The sequence below is a fragment of the Bacillus rossius genome, chromosome 11 (genome assembly GCF_032445375.1).
Source record: "Bacillus rossius redtenbacheri isolate Brsri chromosome 11, Brsri_v3, whole genome shotgun sequence".
Taxonomy (NCBI): domain Eukaryota; kingdom Metazoa; phylum Arthropoda; class Insecta; order Phasmatodea; family Bacillidae; genus Bacillus; species Bacillus rossius.
This window is the reverse complement of record NC_086338.1, coordinates 13,102,947-13,125,052: the sequence shown is the minus strand read 5'-3', so window position 1 is coordinate 13,125,052 and position 22,106 is coordinate 13,102,947. Positions and strand designations below refer to the sequence as shown.

The 22,106-nt window shown below is 35.9% G+C and overlaps 1 protein-coding gene across 1 annotated transcript in view; it reads right to left on the bottom strand.

The window, feature by feature from the left end:
• The window catches only part of LOC134536652 (uncharacterized), a 43,367-nt gene extending 22,564 nt beyond the window's left edge, over positions 1–20,803 (bottom strand). The window contains exons 1-5 of the mRNA XM_063376459.1: positions 20,683–20,803; positions 19,479–19,731; positions 14,391–14,632; positions 8,012–8,218; positions 6,304–6,488 (exon numbers count right to left, since the gene is read on the bottom strand). Coding sequence (XP_063232529.1) covers positions 6,304–6,488; positions 8,012–8,218; positions 14,391–14,632; positions 19,479–19,708 — 864 coding nt within the window. The 5' untranslated portion in view covers positions 19,709–19,731; positions 20,683–20,803. The remainder of the gene's footprint in view (positions 1–6,303; positions 6,489–8,011; positions 8,219–14,390; positions 14,633–19,478; positions 19,732–20,682) is intronic.
• Positions 20,804–22,106: the final 1,303 nt, after the last annotated feature.

The following is a 22,106-nucleotide window of genomic DNA, read 5'->3' as shown; positions in this document are numbered from 1 at the left end:
GAGATCAAAAATCATCTTCAGATTTACATTTGGTCCATCAGTAAATACAGTTGAATTAAACATTCTAGGGAAAGTTTGGCTTTACTAAACACACTAGCACTTCTTCAAGCAAATCTACAGCCATACAACACTCAAGAAAAGCAGCTGTTAAGAATAAAGTACATGATATACTGTTTTCTGAATCCCAATATTTTAAAACAATATCCATTTGCTGTGTTTGGCGAATATCATTGATAATTTCATCAACAGATAATGCAAAAAAAAAAGCCTTTTCTGTACACTATTACACAATAATGATGCAAAATGAGGCCCAAGGCCATATGTGACACTATATGCTACTTTGTGCTTTTGTAATTTTATTTTTGAAGCTATAGTACTATCTGGAAACATGAGTGGAAAAGATTCCACTGCAGCTGCTCCTGAGCAGGTTGAAGCATGCATATGGACACAATGAGCAGCCTACACTATCTCTGCTTTACTTGCACTATCACTAACAAGGAAAGTGGAGAGCTTTTGTTCTGCATGTGTCTCTCCTGGGATAATACTGTCAGGTGTATGCTGTGAACTGGGGCTAGGTGCAGGCTTTGATTGCTGGGCCCAGGCTTTGATGAACTACCGGTGGGCCTAACAAGTATCGCAGATACCCTTGTACAAAAAGAGAGCATTTGCTGCATGCCTGACTTGTCAACATTAAGAAACTCTTTTTTTTTTTATTTCATGGCATTTAATTGCGTTAATTCCAGAGCAGGGGCGTAGCCAGGGGGGGGGGGGGTTAGGGGTTCAAACCCCCCCCCCCCCTAGCACCAAATCTTTAATTAATTTCTTATTCATCACTCAAACAAATTTCATATTAAAATTAATAAAACTTTTACCATTACAATATTTAAATTTAAGAGCCAAAAACTGATAAAATAGCACTATTTTACACCTTAAAATCCAAATTTTCCAATTTTCCCGGGAGAGGACCCCCGGACCCCCGCTTTAATACCGGGAGGGGGGGGGGGGGGCATGCTTAACACCCCCAATACACAAATCCTGGCTACAGCGTACAAAAAGCCGAAAACGTATCGTCACCAGCTCTTAGCCACAATTTCCATTCATCCTCTTGCAACTCTTGCAACCAAATGTCTTGTAAATGCAACTTCCCTAGCATTTTTATCGCTGATAAAACACTGCAAAATACTAGCTGTTAGGCATGCTGAAGACTTCTACCACAAGTTTTAGAACAATTAAATTTTCACATGCGAACACACAATGAAAATACACAACAAAATAAAAATGTTGAAAACACATTGGTTTCATAAACACATGTCTTTAAAATACTGCTATATCTTACCAGTACACTTGTTACTTTTTATCGGTAACTTGTTACGCAGAAAACGTCAATTCAGCAATAATTCACATATTTTTTGCTTCTACTGCGTACAAAAATAATACTGTTAACCGCACGCACAGCTTGTCACATATTGCAAAGCCTCTCAACACCATGTCAACATAACGCTTCACTACCAATCATGCCACGCGCATTACAAAACATATTTAATATTTACATTCTTTGATTATGGTATTTGTTTACATCGAATATGTTAGTTTTGTTGAGAAGTTGAAAAAAAGAATGAAAATTTTAATATAAAATGAAGCTGTAAAAAAAAAGCCCTTGTGTTGCTGACAAGCACCCACAGTTGTAGATTGAAAATCATTTCTCACATTGTAACGAAAAAAAAAAGTGACCATATGGGCACTTTCGTGACTTATCCGTGACATCCATGAGCATGAGTTCAATATTGTGGCCTTTTAGTGACTTCTGTGACTGGTTGATACCCTGAGTTTGCAATCAGTGTAAAAAGATCCCTACATGTAATTTGAAAACATACTGCTTTGTTATATGATTTATATTTACTGATAACTATTAACATTATCAAACCATTTTTGTTGTATAAAACCATTTAGAGGTATGTATTCAAATGTGTTCATGAACTACAATAACATTTTTTATACTCTCTTATTTTAGTTTTATTTATTTTACATTAATAACATTCAAAAATATTTTGATATTTGTATTGAAATTCAATTTTAAATAAAAAAATAATAATGCACCTATCCCTCACTTAGCACGACTAATTCGTTCCTAAAAATGCTCGTGTTATTCGAAATCGCGTATTCTGAAGCATTAGTTTCCATTAATAGCAAGGCTAATTTATTTAATGTGTTCCAAAATGGTGTAGGACAATATACTTTACGTAACATAAATGTGTAGAATAACACTCAACTATAAATATGTGACACCATTTATCTTTATATGCCTCCCATCGCACTTTGTATGACAAATACAACACGGGAGGTATGTGGTTATGTACTTTATCGTCAGTCGGCTGGCTGACTTGCCCGCCCAGGCGTGACCTTCATATCACGTTGCGTACCTTTCAAATCATCCTTTACTGACAGTGAAACTGATATTATTACTGTCCGGATAATTACATTTTATTTTTCAAAAATTAAAGTGCTTATTCGCATATGCCCACCTGGTTCACACCCATAATGTCAGGCCAATGATTATTTTTTTCATTGAAACATTCATTTAACAACCTTTTCCATGTGAAACATCTGTTATTTTATGTTCTGGTATCTAATGTCAAATATATTCCCGCTAGTACAACCAACAGCATCAGACTTATATAAACTTTTGATATGAGTCCTTATTTTGTACGATTGTGCGCACAGTTGACTTGCTTAAAACTAAAGTGCAACCAACATAAGTGTGGCCTTCAAGACAAACTGTGTGCCGTAATACTTCTACTTTCGTCTCAAATCCTTGAACACAATGCATTATGAGTGAACAAACACATACAGTTACCGGCAGCTGAATGGGCAGACGTTGCTTTTGTTTGTGTAAATTCCCTGCCACTTGCTAGACTGAGTTCACGGCCCAGTTTGTGGCCAGGCGACAACGGTACGGCACGGCGGCATACGCACGGACGTAAAAACATTTGGTCCTTTACACTCCATAGTCGCAATTTAACTTGCCATAGCTGATGTTTGTACAACAGCCGACAGCATAGTCAGATCAGCACGCGCATCTCTTCCACCCTTGTTTGGCTAACTGTATCCCACGGCATATCTTTGTTTACAGAAGTTGAAACAGACTTTGTGGCGTCGTGCCCCAATTTTTTTTTAAATTTTTTTGCCTGCGGAGATTTTGTGTTAACTGAAATTTACAGACGTGCTATTCAAGACTGGGGCAGTAAAATTAACATAGCACTAAATGAATCCGCGCAATCTGAAGACGTGCTAAGTGAGGGATAGGTGTATAGTTATTTCAGCATGTCGATGATAATTGGTAAGTGTAATTTTGAGTTAAGCAGTATGTCATTTGAGTAATATTTGTTGTTATGAAGCAAATGTATTTCCCTTTTAAGAAATTTTTAGCATCCAGTCTCTTGAAAAACATCTTAACAGGGTTTTACTGTAATTTCAATACTGTTCAATACATTTATATTATTTACAAGATTAAAGATTGAATTCAGTTAAGTCTGTGTAAAAACATAATGTGACGATAAAAGGCTATTTACTTTAATTTTATAAAAATAATTTCAATAAATGCTTACCGTGTTTTATTATACTAAAATCAAGTTTGAAAAGTTAGGGTGCAATTTTTAAGCAAAAAAAAAACACATTTTTTTTTTGTTACGTAAAGTTATCTATACAAACAAAACCCATTCATGGAAAGTACGTTTATTTAAAAAGTAGAGTATACAAAAGCACGCCAAACAATTTAAATTAATAAGTCATGCAACAAAAACCTTTCTTCAACTTTAAATAGAAAAACAAAATCTATGACCCGAATGCAAGACTGAACTAACACATAACTATCGTCGTAGTACACACTTACCACGAAAGAATGTGGGCCAGCAAATGTTAACTAGGCACTCAACAGAAAGTGCACGTTGCATGCAATCTGCGAGATATCAATATTGATATTCGACTACGTGTGCGCACTCTATACGGGAAGCAACGTCACTAAACATGAATGATGCCAACTAGCGCTGGCTACATGTTCATAAGCGGTACTCCGCGGCGACGCAGACGATAAGATAAAGAAAATAACGCTTAAAAACGTCTTTAAAAGAAAATTTACACGTCAGGCAACTTCGTATTCCCGTTAATTAAATAAGTAAGTGGTAATGTCTGAATAAATATTAGATTTCTACTTTAAAACACATTGTTAATACAGATAAAATACCTACACAAAGTGCTCGGAATCTAATAGCGGGACCAAAAACTTAATGTGACGTTTATGCGAGAGGTGTTTTAATCCAAATTTTGACGCCCTAAAATGTTAGTGCGATGATTATGCGCGTGCGACAATAATGCGATAAAACATGGTAGTTTCATTTTGAATTTCACTATCTGTCTTACTCCAACTCACGTCAAATGCTTTCACTGTCCGCCTTACAGACTAATTGAAATTGACTTTTAATATTATTTATTGAATCATCTATCAGAGTATGGACATTATTTTGAAATTAAGTTGTTTTGCAAAAAATACATATATGAATTTATAAAAAAAATGGTCAGTGTGGCACCAATTTCAAACTGGTTTTAATGAGCATCTTTTAAAATAACTTGCAGAGTAAATTTTTTTTACAGTATTTTTTTTAAGTTACCTTATTAAAAATGTTTGCCACATAGGTTGTGAAAATAAATTTCCCTCAAAATTATTTTATGTTTGGGATTATTTGAAGTATTATTAATAGTAAGGCGATCAAGATTTGTGTATCACAAATTAAAATACTTTAATATAGAAACTTGCAGTCACATTATCTAATAATTTGGTGCAGGGTGGATATTTGAAAAATTGAAAGAAAAAAAATATATATAATATATATTCCTACAACTCAATAAATAGGAGACTTTTGTTCTTTTTCTTATTTTAAACAGGCATTACTTGGCCTATCAACTGTTCGGAGCTTGATATTGAGACATTTTGTAGATTTGCTTTAGTCTCACCTTTTTCATTCCATCAACTACAGAAAACATTTTACATTTTTGCGAACTGCCATTAGGAAAGAATTATAACCTGCACGCAACTGTTTCTCCCAACCAGAGACCCAACCATATATGTTATCTCAGGGGGACAGAGTGCTATTAACAAAGAAAATCCTAGCACTACAACCAATTTGGTTATATCACTAAGGGTTTAGTAACATTAACTACAGTTGCATGATATATGTAAGATTCTACTAGATGCAAGTAAAAGTTAAATTTGTTTGGCTCATTTACGCTGCTTAAAACATACACCAAAGAAACAGAGAAAAATCATGACTATGAGAGTTTTATACTTCAAAATTTAACAGAAAAAACCAAATTTTCAACATAAGATACTTGAAAAGATGTTTAGTTATATACAATACATAATTGTAGTGTGTTGATGTTTCAAATGTACTTTAACAGTTAATTTTGCTTTTACATAAGTTACTTTTCACTTTGCAATTTAATTTTATCTTTTTTTATTTAAAAGCAGTGGTAGTTGTTATGTTAGCTTCGTAAATGTCTCCTACATTGTGTGTGGTATGCAGGATGTGCTGGTTAAGTACCAACTCAAGCATTCAAAATTGTATCTATGAATTTTTCTTAAATATTAAAAAAAATAATAAAAAAAACATTTAATTTTGACTTAGACATCTTCAGCGAAGTCTTAGATTATTCGTCTTTGACTTCCACTCAAATTGAAAAAAAAGTTTTAACACAACACAACACAAGTTATAACTGAGCAACACTATTAAGTACATGGAATATTTTACTAAGTAGCCAATGATAATTATTATTAATTTGTCATATTTCCAAACCTGGAAAAATAAACAAATAAAAAAGTGTTGGAGTGAAACAATTATTATATATTTTATGAACTGGCATTTATTGTGTGCACAAAATTATAATTATTTGTATGTACATGACTTTGAAAAATTAAAAAAAATATTTCTTTAAAGTACAAGCTGTAAGAATAAGTAACAATAAATGTGGATCACATGGTTCATTAAGAAGGTTTAACACTGGAACAAATATGTAGCACTCCGAGGTAGTTTTAAAAAGATTTATGCCTGCATGATGTACAGCTTACTCGAGATCTACTACAATTTCTACACGGCTGTTCACAAAGAACGTATGTGATGTGCCTCAAAAAATAATAATTCCCGGGAGAAAGTTCAGTAGGGTCGGTCTGAGTTTTTCCGGAGAGTGTCGAGATCAGGGCCGGGCCAAACAGGGGTGCGAGCGGGCCCTGGGCGGGCGGGCGGCGGGGCTCACCAGGCTGTAGCGGCTCGCCAGCGCCACCTCCGAGTTGTGGGCGTCGCCCTCCACGGGCTGGAAGACGCACAGCAGCACCCACGTGGGCAGCAGGAACTTGGCCATGGCGAACACGGCCATCACCGTCGAGTAGAGCACCTGCGTGTGGCCGAACAGCCCGCTGCAGCCGCTCACCTCCGAGCCCACTGCGCAAGCACCGTCGGTCACCATACACCCATGTACACTCAAGTAGATGTAAGACAGCTGCCGTGTCTATCCTGGTCCCTAGGCCCGCTGTTGCCCATGGCCGTCTGGTCCTGGCATGAGTGTAGTGTAACAAAGTGCTTTGAGCGGTGAGCGTGGCGGTTGGCGTGATGAACGACAGTTTAATCTGACACGGACCGCGTACTGTCTAACGCATCTCGTGCGTCCCCCCTCCCCTGCTTCCCGCTCGCCGCGCGCCGGTGCGTGGGAGTCAGTCGTAGCTTGCCTGTCATCCGCGACGGACGCGTCTGAATCACTCGCAATAGGGGTCAGAGAGCCAGGTGTCGTCAACAGATTTTCAGATTTTGGTTCTTTAGTTTATAAAACAATTTCCCAGGTATGCACCTTATTTTGCTTGCTGCATCAAATGACTAACCAATCACGATCTGCATGTACATTAAAACCCTCTCAAGAAAATACCACTTAGAAAAATTAATTCCGACCTGATTGAGTCATCTCCTGGTTCGATGCCCACAGCCAAACAAATATTTACAATTAATTTTAGAACTATAACCATTTTTCTTACAAATAATGCATCTAAGTAGTTACTTGAGTTACCGCAAATGTGATATATGTATGTCCCTACCAATGGAAAAAGCCCAAAGAAATAAAGCTTCAATACTCAAATACATGACTGCAAGTATCCACATGCTGCAAAGTACACAATCAGTAGTTCAGTTAATATTTCAAGTTATCATTTTTGAAGTACGTTCTCAGGATTTTTTAAAAAGTGAAAGATACTGTATAGTATCTGTATTTTTTTAACCAAAAAACACCGAAATATGCCAAAAAATTGCATTACTGCAAATGCGATAAATGTATGTCCCTACCAATAAAGGAGCATTCCAAAACAATATGATAACCACAGCACAAATGTCTTTTTTACATTGCAAGCATCTGTTAAAACAAATTTACATGCAAAAAAAATGTATCTACTTTCAAATACTTTGTATTAAAAAGTGTTTACAACAATTTTAGTAAAAAATTTATTGCTCTTTCACATTTCCTAAAACTTTGTTTTCTAAATGTATTTTTTTTTGTTTGTTTAAATTGCACTTAAAATAAAAATTAACAAAGTAACTGTTTACTTTTTATTAATTTTGTCTTTTGAATATATTTCAAAACTTCAATAACAAATAAAAATCATACAGGGCAAACAGCCAAAAAAAAAAAAAAAAAAAAAAAAAAAAAAAAAAAAAAAAAAAAAAAAAAAAAAAAAAAAAAAAAAAAGGAAATAAAAATTGGTCTTCAACTTCATGGAAAAACTCATACACAATTAATACCACCTGTTTGCAATTTTAAATTTAACTTACGGTACATTTTCTTTTTTAAAAATATCCAATTACATTTAAGTACCTAACAATTTTCTAGAGACCCAATCGACAACATTCGGATTAAAATACAATGCAGGATATTTCACAAACAGGTCCGACTGGAAGAAGTAGGTACCAGACAGCGAACCCACCGAATCTCATGATGGCGTCGAGCGTGACCGCCAGCACGGCAGACACCTCGTAGACGACGACGACGCTCCAGAGGTCACGCTTCTGAGTGCTCTTGAAGGAGGCGAGCGACGACAGCCCCTCCGAGCGATGCGTCATGTACAAGGCCATCACCACGAACAACTGCACCAGCACCAGGTCGGCAGACGAGAGCATCAGCCAGTACGGTCCTGCGCACAAGCCACGGCTCACCGAGCTTCCGACAGTGGTCCGCCACTCACGGGAAACAAACCTCATAGAAATAGTCACAGCTGGGCTGATCAATAAATACACTGCATTAAAGATGTACAAATATGGGCCTGTGTGTCCACGTGTGACACAAGTGAAACTTCTTGCTTATTATATTTTTTGGGTATAGGAATCATAATTTTCTTTGGCTGAGGTCACAGATCAAAAAAATAGATGAAATTATGCAAGTATGAAAGTGTGCAAGTATTCCACGTCATTTGTACCCCTCCCCTGCCCTATCCTCCTCTCCCGGTTCCACCACCCGGTACCCAACTATTTCCCTCATGCGATCAGAATTTTCAGAACGCTAGAAAATTGTAGCTCCTAGCAAAAAAGTTTCCCTTCAAAATCTTTTTATAAAACCATAACTCCTTACAATCACAAAAAAAATAGACATATCAAACACACGTTTTGTCCAACTGCAGGATCCACTGTCTACAGCGTCGCTGCACACTTGAGAGTCAGCTGCCGAGGTCGCTCTACCAGCTTCCTCGCCTCTCTCCTTACGTGTCTACATCCCTCTACAGTAGCTCCCAGTGACAGCTCTCCAACAGTCACGCAGAATGCGGAAAGAGGCCTGCCACAGGCCTCCCGCAACTCCATTGAGCTTGAAACTTACCTTGTACGTGATAATTGTAATTGCAAGGTTTCATTTAATTACATCTCCTAAACAGGAATTTGTGGTTCTTTTTTTAACTTCATACAATATAACTTTCGGTAATCAACTTATAGAAATTTGAAATAAATTTAAAAAGTTCCAATAGCTCCAATAGTTGGTACCAGCTACATAATACATAAGGCTTAGCTGTTTGACCCATTCATGTACAGCTGTCCGTGAATGGTAATTTTTTAAAAGTTAAAGTTGCTATCATACCAATAAAACACATACCATAAAAAAAAATACTTTTTTTTTATGTTTAACCTTTTTTCCTGAGAGGGTAACAATTTTCAAGCATTACCTAAATTCCCATCACATGAGAGGAAATAGCTAGGTATGAGGTGGGGGAACCGGGGGAAGAGGTGTAATTATCAACAACAGTCATCATTGTACAATACGTATAATGTATATGTATCTACAGTCTAGTCTGTGCCATGCTCAGATTGCAGTACAGAGAAAATATTGCTCACTGCTGTCATATTTATTCTACCTGGCTTTTTAACATCAAAATTTATTTTCTTTCAATATTGTAAGTTTTAATACATATTTTTAACTATATTATTTGTTATTTTTTTTTAAAACAATAAAATAGCTAGTGTCTTTTGACAGTATTATTAGAGTTGTATAGATTCTGAAAAAAATAAAAATAAAAAATAAAAATTATAATCACCAATTTTTTCTTCGCAGCAGAAACTGTAGCAGTCTGTCACTATTAATAACAATTCATCCCATTACATTATTTGTGTGCTAAGTTCATACAGAGCAAAAACTTTTAACATTAAAACAAATAAAAAGAATTCTCCATAAAAACATTTTGAACACGAGATGGCATCTTTCACTTATATTTCTTTAGAAGAATGGACTGAATTTATCAGATGATGGTCTTGATGAAATACAACCAGAAAATATATTTACCAAATTCTCATTCCAAATTTTCCTCAAAACAAATAAAAATATTTAAGTACATTTAAAAAAATTTTAATTAAATAATAAAGCTGTGTCAAAATTTTTGTGAGCACACAGAAACAAGGACAGCACTAATATCACGAACTGTACATTGGAAAGAGAGAGTAACTTACAGTTAAAATGCACACAGCAAACTATTTGTCAAAATTTTATTTCAAGAAGTGCAGAGTTAACATCAGAATAGTTAAGTCCAATCGGCAGGTATCTGCCATCAAGAATATCTTTCATTAGTTAAAAAAAAAAAAAAAAAAAAAAAAAAACAGTTTGTCACCACAACAAAAAAATTCCAAAAAACTTTGAAAACCATTTTTTTTTATATAATTTATAATTATTAGTGTGTAATGTTAATTGCCATTCCACAAAACTTGGTACACATATTCGTTAATTCAGTAGACTCCCAACTATCTGTGGTAATGACTGGCAAGGGGTCCAGGGACAACCGAAAAAACAGGTTAAAAATGTAAAAAAAAAAATTAATTTTTTTATCCCAACCATCTAGACAAACACTTTAACACCCGTCCCTCAAAGTAACGCCCCAATTTGCTCCAGTAAAACGGAGCACTAATCAAAACAGCACTAGTCACATACGTTTTTCCAAAAGAGAGTATTTTAATCAAAATAATTTGTTTTCCAAATAGTTAAAGTGTGATTGCAGACTAACATTTTAATCAAGACAATACTCCTGTTAAAATTAATTTACAGTACTAATATGTATCTAAATACATTTAAATAAATGTTGAATAACATTTACAGAGTTAATTAAAAAATTCAAATAAAGCAATGTTTACATAATAGGGCTTGGGCATAATATGTACTTTCTTTTTCTTATGTAGGCACTAACAACATTTCTGAGTTACAAAATAATGAAGTTATTGATAAAGGAGAATATATTACAGTTCTAATAAATAAGAATTTAAAAAGCATAAACATAACGTTTTCTATTATTAGAATGATTATTTAACCTTTTAACTGTAATTCCCAACTCTGTTGTTTAATAAAGGTGTGTCTGCCATGACTTGCCATTATCGCATCCTAGTGGCACAAGGTAAACTAGCCCTGAAAGCTTCTAGCTTTTCTCTCCTGCTGTTGACATGCAGGATGGAGGAATATAAACGTTTGCTGATCACTTGGTCAGCGTCAGAAATAATTATGCAATGAAGGAAGCAAATAGCTATTGAGCAAAAGAAAAATATTTTTTGTTGATTCGTAACATTACTAATTTATTGGATTAAATTTAATGCTACAACTAGTGCCATTGCCAATGTGCGCGCATGGAAATAAAATAACGAAAATTATTTTTCTTTTTATGGTTTTATGAAAGTGAAATATGGCACAGGTTATCCGCAAACCGGATAACCCACACCCGGATAATCGGGAGTCTACTGTATATGACTTTTTAAAAAAGTTATTTCCCTTACTCTTGGTATTCAAATTCAATATTAACATTCAGGATTATTTTGACATCTGCATTCAAATTTGGTTTAAACTACAAGAACTGATATTTGCAAAGGCCTACTAACAGTTGAATACCATCTTGACTATGAACATACACTAACATTTAACTTTAAAAATTATGTACTTTTAGAAACTTATTCAATCCTTACAACAGACTGCATTCTTGCAACAAAAAAAACTAGAAATAAAGTGAATGTAGTATATAAATACCAAAAAAGATAATAAAAAAAAATTTCTATAGCTTATCTCCAAACAAAAATTAAAAACATGTGATGTATTTAGTACAGAGTGTCTACAGAAGTGACAAAATCAATTTTAGTGACTTTTTAGTGACCTTTTTAGTGACTAACTGACCTAAATGGCAACATTTTTTTTCTGATATTTTTTTCACTTTGTACTTTTGACTAAACTAATTGACACTTTTACAAAAAAAATTACACATTAGGCATAACAATTATACCTAAAAACTACCAATGACCACCAAAATTTAAAATGACATGTTATCCTAATGAGAAGATTGTGTATTTACTATACTTATATGGACGCGTAGGCGGAAAGCATCGTTACCGTAACAAGTTGTACGTACCGTATTTACTTGCACAATCGTCGCAGTAATTTTACCAAATTTTATGAGAAATGTTAGAAGCAACCATTGAGTAAAAATTAAAAAAAAAAAATTATGTAAAACTCGTTTATGAAGTTATCACACAAAGATTTCCCATGAAATGTGATAGCTGATAGAACGTTTCGATCCCGCCATTTTCTCCGTACTGTCTTTATTTTACGTTGAAATAAATTATTTGTTAAGAAATTACCATTTATTTATTTAACTAACATGAACACGAAGTTTTCTGATGTGTAAATTCTCTTTCAGTTAAATCTTTAATCATTTTTTCCGTCGCCGCTGTGTTTCGTTATGTTTATGCATGTATTGTGTGAGCACACGCAGTCGTATGTATATGGATATCGGTAGGTCACCGCTGTGTTTGGTTATGTTGATGCCTGCATAGAGTGCGCGCATGTAGTCAAGTACGGATATCGATAGGTTGCCGATTACATTCAGCGCGCACACACTGCCTGGTTCCATGTAAACTATATTTGATAGCCCGCACTCACATTCCTTCCTCCCACACGGCCACGCCACATGAAAGCAGGCTGTTCCATTGTGTTTACGGCTGTTCCGATCGCGCCTCAGTCGCCGTCAATAAATTAGTGTGCGACGATTATTTTTATTTTATTTATTTGATTTATTTATTTCATAACCATTGACCCCATTTCTGGGGTATGATACATGTCGAGTACATATAGAAAAAAAATATGCGCTGGAGATGATTATACGAGTAAATACGGTAGTATAATGTAACATCTATGGTTTGAAAACCTCTGAATCCTCATACAAATAAGAGACTTTTCATAAGTCAGGCAATGCTAGACTCGTACCGCCTGTGTCCTAAAAAACGAAACAACGAAAACGAACATAGCACGACAATCAGCTTGGCATAGCATTGAATTTCACCACTGCGTTTCATGGTATCTTATTTCAGCACTTTGTTCTTCTATCGCAGGCCAAACCATGCTAAAGAAAGAAAAATACGGCTGTGCCAATTACAGTCACTTAGTGTCCAATAAATACACGTGAAAATACGTCAATAGAAAAAAATTTCGTGAGCTTGTACCGAATTCCGTGACTTTTTAGTGACTTTGTGACCTCGCATCAAAATTCGTTACTTTTTCGTTACTTTCGGGACTTTCGTGACTTGTAGACACCCTGTAGTATGAGTGTACTGTGAATTTCCCACCTTAGTTGTGTTTGAAGTGGGTTGGTAAATTATTTTTATTGTTGGCATTTGCAACAAACAGATACTGGAGTCAGTTGTGGACAAAGTAAGCATGGCGTCAAACCTATCACTTGTCTTGCCGCAGTTCATTAAAGCAATTTGGTTTACTAATTTGTTTTTCCTTCAAGAAGTTTACGTTTATTCAAAATCTACCCGACACAAGGACTGGCATGTGTCCAACAAATCAGAAGAAAATACCATTACTACTTTTTATGACCAAACTTACAAATTTTCCTGAAAATATTTTAAAAATAATTTAACTATATTGCAATTTTCTTGAAGAAATAAAGACATTCAGCTTCCACCATCCCTGTAGCTGTACTTGTTTAAACAGAATCTTGCATACACCATTTTACAGAGTATGTGCTTATGAACTAAACCACCATCTAAAAAAAATTTTTTTTCATGACTTTTACAGGTTTTAAAGAAAATTCCCTGAATTTTCTCGAACAATTTGAAGTTCCCTGACTTTTCCAGAATGTGGAATGTATGTGTGTGTGTGTTCTCAAGTGTACGGGTAGGGCTGAGCAGTTACTTGTTTAAATGTAACCTGTTACAATTAAAATTACTTTTATAAAAAGTAATGAAATACCTGTAAAATTACTGTGCTTCTATAGTAACAAATACAATTGCATCTCAAAGTTTTTGTCGCTTAGGCGGCTACAATTTGGTCGGAGACACAAAATGCCAGAACTAAACAATATTTCAACAGCCGCGCTCGCAGGCAAAGGCGTATTGAATTTTACAAACATGCTTCTTGCTGTAGGTAGGGAACTGAAAACAGACATACAAAAATCACTGTCTCACACAAGTTTTGTATGTAGTATTAATAATGAAATTAATATAAATTATAACAAGTTACTGTAACTAAAATTGCTTTATCAAAATTTATGTAAAATTACTGGTTTTTAAATGTAACAAATTACCTATAAGATTAATGTAAAAAGTAATTATTACAAGTAACTCGTTACAACCCAGGCCTGTGCATGGAACATAATCAATTATATTATTTGAAGCCAAATTTAAAATAAACTTTTTAAATTATAAATGATTTACTTAAAAAAAATCAACCCGAAAATATAACTACAGCGGTAATATGTGCTGCTTTATTTAGCTTTATATGAATTAGAATAGTATTCGTGAACCACAAATACGGAAGACATGGCTGCCGGGAACGGAGGAACGGAGGAGACTCACGCATGCACTGGGTCCACGAGCCGGTGACGTCCACCATGCCCATGAGCGCCACGGTGGTGCAGTACAGCACGTACAGGCACAGCACGGGGTTGACGACGTGCTGCACCACGTCCTCGCGCCGCGCCGCCCGCGCGCCCAGCGACCAGTGCAGGTGGCAGATCAGCGCAAACTGCAGCAGCTTCAGGAAGCAGGCCGAGAAGTCCAGCTGCGGGTAGCGCGCGCCCGCCATGAAGCTCGCTCCGCTGCAACACACGCCTCTGCATGTGGCTGCCGCCTACTACTCCATCTCGACACATCCTGCTACAGTCAGTGCTTTCTAGAACCACCACAAACACAGTTATAGTATTTTAAGAAATTTTTCCAGTTTTACTTTATAACAATAAAACTTCTTAAAAGAGACAAATCACATGTTTTTATAACATAAAAGGCAAAATATTTTGAACTTATTCAGCACGGATACTTCTCAACTAGCAACCTCTCGAAGAGTTAAATTCTTTTAAAACAAAACAATACTTCTCCACAGCAATCAAAGTGGAATAATTTCTAACAGTCAATGTTAGAAAATTAACTATTATTTTTAATCGTCGACACACTTGACCACATTTTTACTAGACACAATGTACCACAGCTACAAAATTTATGCTCCATCTTGTTTCCACACATTGAAGATGATAGTTATATCAAATAATGAGGATAGCTTCTGACTTCAGAAAAGAGATGATCTGGAAAGAGGCATGTTTGGAGAGTGTAACAAGGGCAGAGATGTGAACATGTTTACTTGAACTTGTCTGGAGCCCTGTGTTTGCTACAGCCTCACAGCGGGATTACACAGCTGAAGATAACAGCACACATCAGACTGGATTGCTGAAGCCGACTAGCAAGCATTTACGTTCTTCACAAATGGTGTCTGCATCCTGAGAGAACATTTGGTGCTCACATTTACAGGTTTTATTCCTAATAACAATTGTTTTCTTATCTGTTATTTCCACAAAAAACAACTTAAAATAATTTCCTTTTTTATAATTTTATTCTTTAATAATTTCCTTTTTATAATTTTATTCTTTAGCCTAAAGCTAACAACTAAATTACACTAATATAGTTTTTACCCTTGTTCCTAGATTTTTTACAGTCACCTGTATTATATAGGTAAGTTATCACTTAATTTTTAAATTACACGCTATATGTAGTTTTCCTAGAATAAACATCTATGTGTCAAAATCTCAATTGATCCTTTTGAAAAATCTTCAATGATGCTTTTGAACCGCTACTGATAAATACATCAACACCAGCAACCTGTTTACCATATGAAAATGGTCCAATTATTGCACCAATTATTGCTCTAATTTGCACAACAGAAAATAGACTGATTTGAGTGGTCACCAATTCAAATATTACACCTCGTACTACATGAAGTGAAAGAGTTATGAAATTGTGATGAAAACATGGCTGTTTTGTACATCAGGCAGGAATTTGGTTCAAATATGTATATTTTGTCATAAGTCATCAGCAAAGGCGTAGAACGTAGATTAGAGAAGTATCAGTGGACCTGGGTCAGCATTTTCCTGGAGTGACATCAAGAAGCCATGGCTGTACCAGGATTCAAACTCAGGACCTCTAGACTGCGAGTCTGTTGGGTTACCACTGCATCACTGTGCTCCATCTCTATTTCAGGAGCCAGTGAACATGCTCACTAGAACATTCTATTAGTGTACAGTTATTCAACCCAACTACGATTAATTACAAAATATTTACTTTGAATAAATTTATTTAGAAAGGCTTGATTCTAACTTTACTTTACTTTAGTACAAAAACATATAAGTAATGTCTTGTACATAGAAGATCAGAATTTACACTCTTCACACACAACACAGTCCCAGATGTTTTGGTCCCCAATGCATCAGTCTCCACACACGAAAACCTTCATCCATCGTCCACCTTCTCTCACAAAGGAATCACTCAACCTCTTCACTTCACTACCTCAGAGACTAGCGACACCCTTTTTGTACCCATCAGCCCCCTTCTGGAATGTTTCGCACCCGTTTGAAATGTTGTGTCCTCAAGGTCGACTTGACAGACTAAGCCCTCAGAACAATGGTGTCCTAGTTACGCCACTTCACCCGTCTGGGCTGTGGGAACATGCCTAACCCTCCAGAGCCTCAAAGAGTTCTAAGGTTTCAATGAGAAAGTGCTGAAGGGGGAGTAGCGATGATAATTAGTATTGCTAATTGCATTATGTGTATTATGCTAATGTACCACACCCCACCTTTGGGCTAATGGGCCAGTTGACGGGCTAGCCGGCGTAGTCCGGCTTGTCACCCTGCCTCTAGTATGCTTGTAACACTGCCCCTTCTTAAACCTGTTCGTCCCAAACAGGTAACAATGTGTTGCTGATGTCCATGCTACAATGCCATACTACGCATCTGGCAACTGTTCTGGGTGTGGCCCACTTCTTGGCAGATGTAACATCGCTGCGCCCTCCAACGCTTCCGGACCTTAGGTCTGCTTTGAGTTTATTCTGGACCTCGTTTCTCTGCATTTGTTGCTATGGCGTCAAATTTTCCATTAGGCAGTCCCACCGGGTATGTTCCCGTTTCCAGCACCTCTATTGAATAATTATGCTATAGCCCCTGGCAGGCAAAAAAAAAGTGGGCTATTTCCTGCTTTTCGAACCTGCAAATTTTCCTCCTCCTTAACTCCATTATCACAATGCTGTCCTCCTTTCTACTATCTCCTTCCACGATCCGGGCAGTCGCGCTGGACATGTCCCCATTCTCGGCATGTGAAGCACCATGCACTGACAAAGTAACTGTCACTTATGTCCTCTTGACTAAAATTAAATTTCACATACAGCCTAGCCTCAAATCCTGCTCAAAACATTTATCACACTCCAAACTAACACTACCTAATTACAGCTAACCCTAACTTTATTCTCAAACAGCTAAATTCCTTTTTCATAATAAATCAAATATTTTTTAATTTAATTTTAGAAATCATTCCTAAATCTATTAATAAGTGCTATCCTTACTTCTGAAAGCACAAAATTTGTGTGAGAAAACAGGTTCGATAAGGTTTAAATACAGATTCACTTATTATATAATATTTTAACTATTAAGTTATAAAAATTAAATTACTTAGCCACGAATATATTGTTGCTTCACAATTTCCACTACCCACGCTTCCCCTTGGCAATCTGCTCGACAGTGGCTTCGACGGCCGCTCGTCTCTTACCGCACAACTCTGTCTCAACACACGGCCTCGCACTACACACTGGCCTGTCGCACACCCACCACAGTTTCAGATGTTTCAGCCCACAACGCACCAGTCTCCCCACTCGAAACCCATCGCTCACCGAGGGGTCACTCACCATATTTGCTTGGCTGCCTCGGAGGCTGGCATCACTGTTTTTATACCCCTTCGTCACTTTTCGAATGATCTCGCGCCCCTTTGAAGAGTCTCATCAGAGTCGACTTGACACACGAAGGCATCCTAGTTACACCACTTCACGCAGGTGGGGCTCTGGGAATGTGCCGAACCCTCCAGAGCCGTAGAGAGTTTACCAGCTCCAATGAGAAAGCACTGGGCACAGGAGGGAGCAAGGTGAGGGGAAGTAGCAAGGACAGTTGCTAATTGGATTAGGTGTGTCACGCTAAAGGACCGCGCCCCACCCGTGGGAACGGGCCAGCTGCCTTGATAGCCTGCCTGCTGGCTTGCCTCATGGCCATCTTATATGCCCTTAACAATTTGTTAGTTTAATGTCTTTGTTAGATGATCTATATTTTTTAATTTATCATTCTGTAATTTTTTATCAGAAACATATAAGAATATATATCTAGAAATTCTTTACGGAAAGAGCTCATGTTAGTGAGTAATGTATTTTATAATGATTAAACAGTCATAATTGTGTGGATCTTGTTATATTCCATTTGTATTATACTTCAACAAATTAATAGTGCAATGCATATTTTCTTCACCTAATTCTAAGTGTTGATAGTGACTCATAAAATTGTTAGTTCTTTGTGAGCTAGGAAAGTTATGTTTTTGCATGTCTAAGTGAACATAACCAAAATGAATAGTTGCATAAGATCGCAAAATTTAATATATGGTATACATATACCGTAAAATCACACTAATGTATGAATTCTTGTAAACAAGGGGTTTTAACAAATTAATATTCCTGCAGAATGTTAATTGTGAAGGGCCTAGCAATGCTGTCAAAGAAACTAGAGTAGTTTCTCAAATTAAAAAAAGCAAAATATAGATGGAGCGTTAGGAAAATTGCTAGTACCAATATAAATAGGACCTATGACAAAAAATTATATGTATATTTTTTTTTTCATTTTGCATTAACCTTAAAGTTTCCAATTATTTTTGCTCTGAAAAGACTATTGCAAAAAATTACGTACAAAAATAAATTTAGAATTCAATATTCTAAGCAATAACCAAAACTTAGAATGGCAAAATTTCAATTAAAGCTGGACTCAAAATGATCCGTTTCATCCATTCGTCCCCCGTCCGTCTATCAATATATGACGAGTGGCAGCAGAGGGTGGTCACGAGGGGACCCCAGAAGAGTAAAATATACACTGGATACTACCTTAAGTAATAAGCAGGTATTATACTAGGTCCAGACTCAGACTACCAGTGCACCCTCTCCCCCCCCCCCCCCCTTAAGTCAATACTGGGTTAGCCCCTGCACATGACCACCAAGCAATCAGGTGGCCCAGAAAATTCCATCCGCCACTCCGTCTGTCAAAACATTGCCAAGCTTTAACTTCCGATGGATGAAATAACCTCCAAAATGTTAGCAAGACAACTATATATTAAAAGGTTTTAAAGTTTGTTGTTTTGTTTAGATGATCCATTAAATGTTTTTAACTTACATTTGTAAACATTTGTAAATTTTATGTTTGATACAAAAATTGCAAGAGGCAAAAAAACTTTAATGATTTTAAAGTGCTTAACTTTAATGACTTTCAAAATCAACAAGATTAACTTTTACCTCTAATTAAGCGTTCTATTATTTGACGGACATTCGGATGGTGGATGGAAGAGACCGATCAATTTTTTTTAAAAATTGGCAATACTAACCACATGAAGCAGAGAACAGCAGATACATAGAAGATCACATAGTGATGCAGTTGTGGGTGTCTGTACACGTGGTACTTGACTATCTTCAGTATGACAAAGACTAAGGTAATGGCAGACAGGATCGTGAGAAAGCTTGTCCTAACACATGCCAATGTATCGTAGTTGTCAAAACAACCCTTGTTGACCACGTCGATTGTGTCATTATCAAACTTCTTTCCTCTGGGGAACATTTTGAAGTGACCAGTATGAACACCTGAAACAGTGATACATCACATGCTAATTTCATTTCATTTTTTCATAAAGTGTGCATCATGCAACTTGTCTCTAATGACATTTCTTGAAAATAGTACCAATTCCCAAATGTCACATTGTGTTTGGTTATGACTGCGCTACAATTGCAACAGCATGTGCACAGCACAGGCACACAGAAGCTAATTATGCACGAACAAATAGCAGCAGCCACATTGTAAAATAACACATGCATAGCAAAACAGCACTCTCACAGAAAGTTGACGAATTTTTGACTTTTCTCTATGCTGTGCACTACATCAGCAGCATAGAGTAACTGACTTTTTGTGATATGTGCATTTCAGAGATAAAAAATTAAACAAATTTGAATATGTATCTATTTAATTTTCTCAACATTAAAACCTATTATTCCTAAACGTTAAACACAAAACATACAAATAAATGCTAGGATTTAGTAAACAACTGCTTCTGTAAATAATAGCTGACAAAATGCAAACATTTGAAACAGAAAATTTTGACTGAAGGGAAAAATATGTTCAAATCATTTGAAATGTGTTGTGTGCAAATGTAACTTGTCATTTGTTAGGTGCGTGTGGAAATGTGCTATTTATATGTTGTTTGCGTGCAATCGTGACTGTAGCCCAGGCTTTACGGTCATTGACAACAATGTGAAGTTGTTTACAGACACTATTAGTTAACAGAATACCAATAGCAGGATGCCTAAACTAAGACTCTTGAGAACTGTCAAATTTGAGCCGACAAGACAATAAAATGCATATCTTACACATAAGAACATTATAAAAACACAGATTATAAAAACACTAATTTCTACAAGAGAAAGCTACAACAAGAAGAGAATTAGTTTAAAATTTATATATATTTTTTCTTCATTTTTTTACGTAATAATATAAGAACATTATTTCACGCAGATCTTCATACACTCAATCTTGCTTACCTATAAAAAAAAAGTAAAATATCACATATTCAAATAAGTGTAGTGTTTAAAGCATTATATTTATAACATATATTAGTAATATTTTGAGCCGTGTTTTTAGCAGACACGGCACAGATTTAAGAAGATCATATAGTTAGCTCTGGCAAATTCGTATGTTTCTGGACAGAGATATAAGCGGCGGCCTGCAAACTAACAGCGTTAGTAGTAACTATTTTAGTTTAACTTTGTGTTGTTTAAGATGTTTGGTATATAATTGGATATTATTCCTCATTTTATAATTTTTAAAACTTCTTTTAGATCTTTGAATGGGTTCAATGGATAAATATGTCTTGTAATTTTGTCCACTTTATCAGTAGAATTTGAAATGACGATATTTCACAAATTCATAAACCACGCCAAATGCCTATTTTAATTAACAAAACACTACATTCTGCATTTTAATTTTCAAGCAAAGATTATTTTTTTTTTAAATTAGACTTTTATGATCCGTACATGCACCTACATAAATTGGTTTAATTAAAAGTTCATTGTAGCCAGTGGAGTTAGTAATAAAAATACGATATTTCACTTGCAGTTATGAAATTTTGCACAGCACTTGTATTAATACTAGTGAATAAAAAAAAAGTCTGGACATAGTTAATCTGATATCAATACACCCTGTGGCGACAACACAAAAATAGCCACCATAAGGAGGAAAAGAGGTTCGATTTGACGCCAACTGTCGATGTTTCTTCTGGTAACACACACTGCTAAAGGGGAGAGCCAAGAACAACATAAGCTAAAAATCTTGCCTGGTGGGCGGAAAACATGTGCATGTGCAAATTCAACTTAATAAAATTTAATACAATAAAGTCAAATTAATTATTATCTAGGTTGATTAATTTGCTAAATGCAGGGTATTAAAAAATATGGAATATTAAAAATAGTTTTTGAATTGTATAAAATTATTTTTAATGGGCTCTCCCTGCCACAGAAGTAAGCCAACTAGGTGTTATGGAAGATCAGATCTTTGAACATCGGACATTGAACATGCTCAATCCCATTCCAGCCATCTTCCCAATTCGCAAGATATTTTGTAAGTGGCTCTACTCAGTGCAGGCCTCTCCAAAACTGCACACAATTCCTGGATGGAAGGAATCTATGCAGATTGTCAGTAACATAACTAATGGTGAAACAAGTACAGCAATTTTTTTTGCTTTTCATCAGTTCACCAAATGATACAACATGATGTACACAGCTTTACAGGATCCATCCAACGATATCCAACAGCAAGGTTTCATGATTTGTTGTAACTTTCGACCAACCATTGTATATAAGGCACGAGAACGCCAGTCTGTGATAATTTCTGTCATAAGATTGGGAGTATTTCATACACTTAAGTACTTAATTGGGTGCATTGGTCCAGGGCCGGAACTAAGGGGGGG